The sequence below is a fragment of the Fomitiporia mediterranea genome (assembly GCF_000271605.1).
Source record: "Fomitiporia mediterranea MF3/22 unplaced genomic scaffold FOMMEscaffold_1, whole genome shotgun sequence".
Lineage (NCBI taxonomy): Eukaryota > Fungi > Basidiomycota > Agaricomycetes > Hymenochaetales > Hymenochaetaceae > Fomitiporia > Fomitiporia mediterranea.
The window spans coordinates 6,039,178-6,044,951 of NW_006760386.1; the positions used below are offsets into that span (position 1 = coordinate 6,039,178).

The 5,774-nt window shown below is 33.2% G+C and overlaps 2 protein-coding genes across 2 annotated transcripts; both read left to right on the top strand.

Moving 5' to 3' along the window:
- Positions 1–4,090: 4,090 nt before the first annotated feature.
- FOMMEDRAFT_131106 (kinase-like protein) lies at positions 4,091–5,068 on the top strand (the record flags this gene model as incomplete). Its single annotated transcript, XM_007262094.1, has 4 exons — positions 4,091–4,121; positions 4,444–4,702; positions 4,760–4,901; positions 4,952–5,068. 4 exons carry the CDS (start codon positions 4,091–4,093, stop codon positions 5,066–5,068), a joined length of 549 nt encoding a protein of 182 aa, XP_007262156.1.
- A 15-nt stretch (positions 5,069–5,083) lies between these two features.
- On the top strand, positions 5,084–5,392 carry FOMMEDRAFT_150916 (uncharacterized protein; the record flags this gene model as incomplete). The annotated part of the gene is made up of 3 exons (XM_007262095.1): positions 5,084–5,107; positions 5,203–5,235; positions 5,288–5,392. The coding sequence occupies 3 exons, from the start codon at positions 5,084–5,086 to the stop codon at positions 5,390–5,392; spliced, it is 162 nt and encodes a 53-aa protein (XP_007262157.1).
- Positions 5,393–5,774: the final 382 nt, after the last annotated feature.

The following is a 5,774-nucleotide window of genomic DNA, read 5'->3' on the forward strand; positions in this document are numbered from 1 at the left end:
TTACAATTGATTTCAAAAGTTGTATATAATATGTATTTAATTTTATATTTGTATCCTCTTTGTAATACCTATTTAACAAGTAAGGTAGAGTAGTTTAGGATCCTTATTAAGAGTGAAAACCAGGATACTGCTTACTAAGTACATTGCTCACAGATTGTAGACAGATTCTTGTTTAAACTAAGGGATATTCTACAGTCTTTAAATAATACTTACTTAATAGGTACAAGTAGTATTATAAATACATCTCTCAGACAAGAGACTAGAGCTAGAAAAGGCTAAAACTAATATACTTTACTAACATTATATAGATTAAAGAAGTAGATCTCTGAAGTTTGAACAACTGTTCAAATGTGTAACACTTTGTAATCTTATACCTTATCTTAACTTATAAGAGTAATTCTGTACTTTTTGAGAAAGCTTAAGATAACAATATAATACTAAATTCAAGCCTTAGTGTACTTGTCCTTTACTATCCTGTATAAAACAAAGGCCTGTTTAATTAAATCTAGAGAATCCAAGCAAATGTAACAAAGGAGGAACTATAATCTATAATAGGAAATACAATAAGTAGATATAGAGTTACTTGACTAAAGACTACACTCTCTTTAAGTAATTATAGTAAAAGTTAGCTATATGACTCACAGAGTTAAGAAGCTTAAACAAAAGGGTACAAATGCTAGGCTTAGTAGTAGGCTAGGATTTGCTCTCAAATTTAGACTCAATGTTACAAAAACCTACTAAAATTTCAATCTATCCTATTATTGAATTAAGACATTTATATATATAGATTGTATTGGATAGTTATTTTTAGTATTAGATAGTTATTTTCAGTTATTCTTAAATTAACTGCTACAAAAAAAAGGAAGGAAAGGATATAATAGTACTATAAGAATACTTGTAAGAACTAAGATATAATACAGCTAGTATGTTTCTGGATCAAAAAAGGTTAATAATTAATCTGAGTTCTAAATTACTTTGTCCAGAAAGACTAATCCATTACATTGTTTCACCTAAGTTTGTAGAATGTACAAGAAACTTTAATGTATTCAAATCAACATGTAGTGACCAAGCTACAGCCTATTAGTTTATACCTTCAAAAATTAACTCCAAATCCAGTTATTAGTCTAAAAATAATATATAATGAAACAACTCAATATTCAATCTCTAGGCATCTCTGAGCATTACTCATAATACTAAAGTTTGAGTAGAGTCTTGTGTTTCAGTCTTACAATCAAAAAGTATAAATGAGGATGCCTCCTTTAGCTTAAGAGGAGTACAATTACAAGATCACAAGGACCTATTGTACTGAAACCACCTAATAATACAATGAAGATGTCTGGAACTGGAAGAGTAACTCTTGACAAATGCTTGAGAAATACAGGTGTTCAGAGCTGTACACACTTACTGTTGTACTTTTTGTGTCACAACACTGAAACATAGAAATATATTATAACTATTAAGAATACCAGATGTTCAGTTATGATTAAGGAATTCACAGATGTAATAGGAAGGCCTCTGTCCAAATTTATTGTCAGTGAGTATAGTATGTACTATTTACTAATTGTAATCTGCCAGAGACAGTATATGTTAATTACTTACACTGTGTAGAAATGAATCGACCAGAAGGGTCTAGTAGTCCTTCAGCCATACTAAATGTGATTCATGTAAGATTGTTGAAAACTATCAAGAAGGTCAAAATTCAAGCAGATACAGACAAAAACATTAATACAAACAATTCCAGAAGTAAGCTTATGAATTACTTTATCCTAGCATTAAACTTGAGAGAGGTACACAAAATGTCAGATAAAAGGATGGAAGAGGGGTACAAGAAGGAGCAAGAACAGAAAAGACAGGGAGAGCACTTCTAGTAAATATTATAAAACAATAATGCAAGACCAGTTCTTAACACAAATAGTCTATAAGCTCTAATAGCTAATAGAATAGTTATAGAAATAAATCAGAGAAGAAATGTGAAAGTTACTGAATAGAAACATTAATGATAACTAAATTAATAAACTTCTTTTTAAAAACATGTTAGTTGCTTGACTCTTAAAACAGGCACACATGAAGTAAAATTTGTTGGAAATTTATCATAAATTAGCTCATGTACTATAAAGAGGAAATAGTAGGATCATGTCTGAGTTTAAATATATTAAAGATAATGAGAATGTTCACTAATGCATAATAAAGAAGCAGATTTAAAGAGAGAGGAACTAAAAGGAGAAATTATAGTGTAATAATACTTACTATTTAATTAGTATACTACCAAGTTTTATAAATTCACCTTACTATAAAGTCACCTTGTTAGGGTTCATTATACAAGTAGTTAAGAGATGGAGCAAATTGATCACAGGATGGTTATACTGCTATGAAACTAATGTTCTCAGGTTTTTGATCCTGTACACATGAAAATAATGTGTTTGTCTAGACCCTTTTAGTAACACCTTCCTATACTCATTTTTCAAGATACTTGTTTCATGAATTACTAGGGGTCTGACAGTGATAGTGAGGCATCAGAAGGTGATACAAATCCTTTGCACCATATTCTACCAGAGATTCTCAATCAACTTGCTCATCTAAACCTTAGGAGTTGGCTCATTTCTAAACAGAAGAAGTCCATTTCTATAGGAGCATATGGAGACATCTGTAAAGGCAAATATACTGTTGAAGGGCAAGGTGTAGTCAGAGCTGCCATCAAATGTCTTTGGTTTTACCTGGAGGAGGATATTAGGCTGGTAAGCTGTTGATTAGTATTAAGTAATTGCTACAGTTAATAACTTCTATCTAGTTGTTTGAGAAAGAGGTTTATGTCTAGTCAAAGCTGAAGTACAATAATATTCTTTCTCTCCTTGGATATGATTTTGACAAGGTAACTAGGTATCTGCTACTAGTATCAGAGTAGATGGACAATAGATTAGTGTGGACATACATTAGATTGTATCTAGAGGCAGACATAATGTGTCTAGTATAAACATTCTTTCATTACAACTACTAGTACTGTTTGTACTAGTATTCTACAAGATATGTAGGATTGTACAAGGTCTTACATACCTCTATGAAGAAGGTATGGTCCATTCAGATATCAAATCAGTGTGTACAGTTGAGCTGTTTTATAACACATTATCAATATTGTGTTTGTTGTCAAGGACAACATTCTTGTCTCAGACAATAGTAAAGCTCTCATATGTGATTTTGGATGTTCCTGTATGATTGCTACAAACCACACCTTTGTCAATCTCACCTCAGGCCTGAAAGGGACCTTGAGTTATCTTACTTACAAGCTTGTAACTGAACATTCTATGAGACATACTAACAGACTAATGTGTAAGCATTTAGAATAACTGTATTTGTGAGTAGTACTTGTCAGTAAAGACAGAAATCCTTTCTAATGACATAATAGGAGCTAGTTACTGAAAAGTGCCTGTTTGAAGGACTATTAGATATTCAGGCAATTGCAGCTTTGCAAAACTATAATTTACTTTCTTTTCTACAAGTATTACTGACAAAAATACTTGTTCAAGAAGTAAAGACTCTGTCTTGTTAGAAGCAGAAGCTGCTAGAATGTCCATCAATGACAAGATTAGTAATGATATTAGATGTACTCACAAGACTGAGACTTGTTCTAACATTAAGTGATACACCTGAAAATGTTTCAGAAGAATCCACACCTAGAGTAGATTAGTAGTATGTATACTCTGTCTCTGCCAGGAATACAGCTCCACTTTATGACCTAGACAATTTAATCCCTGTGTATGTTATAAGGCCTCCTTATCCTAATACAGCTTCTACTAATGAAGACAAATGTAAGTTTGATAATGACATTAATAGTAGCTTATAGTAGGCACCTCTTAAGCATTAGGGGCCAAATCAACCTACTTTGTCTGTCATTACTAAGACCAGGAAGGCTAACTTCCCTCTTCCACCCTTAGCTACATCTTGTAGTACAATGTAGAATGAGGAGAATTGAGAAAAGGGGGTGTGGTTGGAGCAAGAAAGCCAGCTCATAAAAGCCAGTCAAAATAATACTATGAGTAGGCCTTGTCCTAAAGAGATCACAAATCACTTAGATGCATATTTCCCTAATCACAACATGGCCAAACTATTTGCTCATTCTACCTCTAGTAGGTCCTTACATATTGCTACCAAGCTGTTTAGAGAAGAATCTTAGAGCCTGATTGTGAGTAATAATAAGAGATTGAGACATAAGAAGTCAATTCAACTTATAGCATCTAAGGCAAGGAAGAACTTTGATAGGTCAAACACCTCTGATCACTCAAAGAATCTGTACATAAGAACTACAAAGCTCTAGGGAAGTAAAGTTGAAGAAGTAGCTACTTTACAGGTTCCTTACATTCTGCCTGTTCCTGAAACACCTACTGGCCATAATCTGACAAGTGTGTTTAATATGTTTAGCAGATTAGTCTTGTATTTACCTTATAATAGTTGGCTTCAAATGGGTACAGGGCAAACTCATTAGTAAGAGTACTTATGGACAGGTTTACCTGGCTCTGAATGTGACAACTAGTAAAATGATGACTGTGAAACAAGTTGAGATCCCTCAATACAATGTTGATCATAATAATAAGAGACAAGTCAGTATAGTTGAAGTACTTAAATTGGAAATCAACACATTGAAGGATCTGGATCATTCTAATATTATACAGTGTCTGGGTTTTGAGCAGACACCTAATGTGTTAAGCATGTGAGCAAAGCTTGACTGAAACTCAGAACTGTGTAACTCTGAATTGTTCTTGTTTAGCTTTCTTAAATACATTCCTGGTAGTTCCATCTCAGGGCTCTTACAGAAATATGGCAAGTTTGGTGATCAAATTTCTTGGTCATTCTCTAGACAGATTGTTGCTAGTTTAGAGTATCTTCACAATAATGGTGTTATTCATAGGGTATGTCACCTTTCCTATAAAAGGAACTTGCACTCACAATTATTGTAAAGGACCTGAAAGCAAACAATGTTCTTGTTGATTCTATTAGGATCTGTAAAATCTCTGACTTTAGCATATCCAAGTGGACAGATGACATTAACAAGAATGGCCTTTATACACTAATGTAAGGATCTGTCTTTTGGATGGCTCCAGAGGTTATTTGGGCTGTGAGAAAAGGGGATATGTACAATTATAATAGGAGGTGGACATCTGGAGTCTAGAGTGTGTTGTGCTTAAGATGTGGGTTAGGTGTTGGCTGTAGCAAGGTGTAGACACAATAGATCTCATATACAAGGTGAGTGTCTTTGAGAATGGATATTGAGAATAAGTATTGACTTCTTATCCAGCTAATTACAAAGCAAGGTATTCCTCCTGTTCCTCCTAACATTGTATTTGGACCAAACACAGAAGATTTCAGAAAGAAATGCTTTGAAATTGAGCTAGATGACTGACCATCTGTATTGGAACTGTATTAACATCCCTATTTGATTTTGCAGCCAGACTGGAACTTTGCTGGATTCAGATTTGAATAGTTAATAGTATTTGTTTTGTTTTTTTGTTTTCCTTTCCTTTCCTTTCCTCTTTTTTTTTTTTTTGTATTGTAGTATAACACCTTTTCTCTTAAATCATTTACATACCCATATTAGAACAGTCTTTACAACATTAGACAAGAATGGAAGACCTGTCTCTAACTTGTTTAAGGTCACATTACAGTAACCATGTTGTTAGGTGGGAAAGCTACCACAGCCTCTTAGCATCTCTTTCTTGATTCATTAAGTCCTAGAAGTGTATTAACACCTTCATTAGGAAAAGTCGCATTTCTTATAATATATT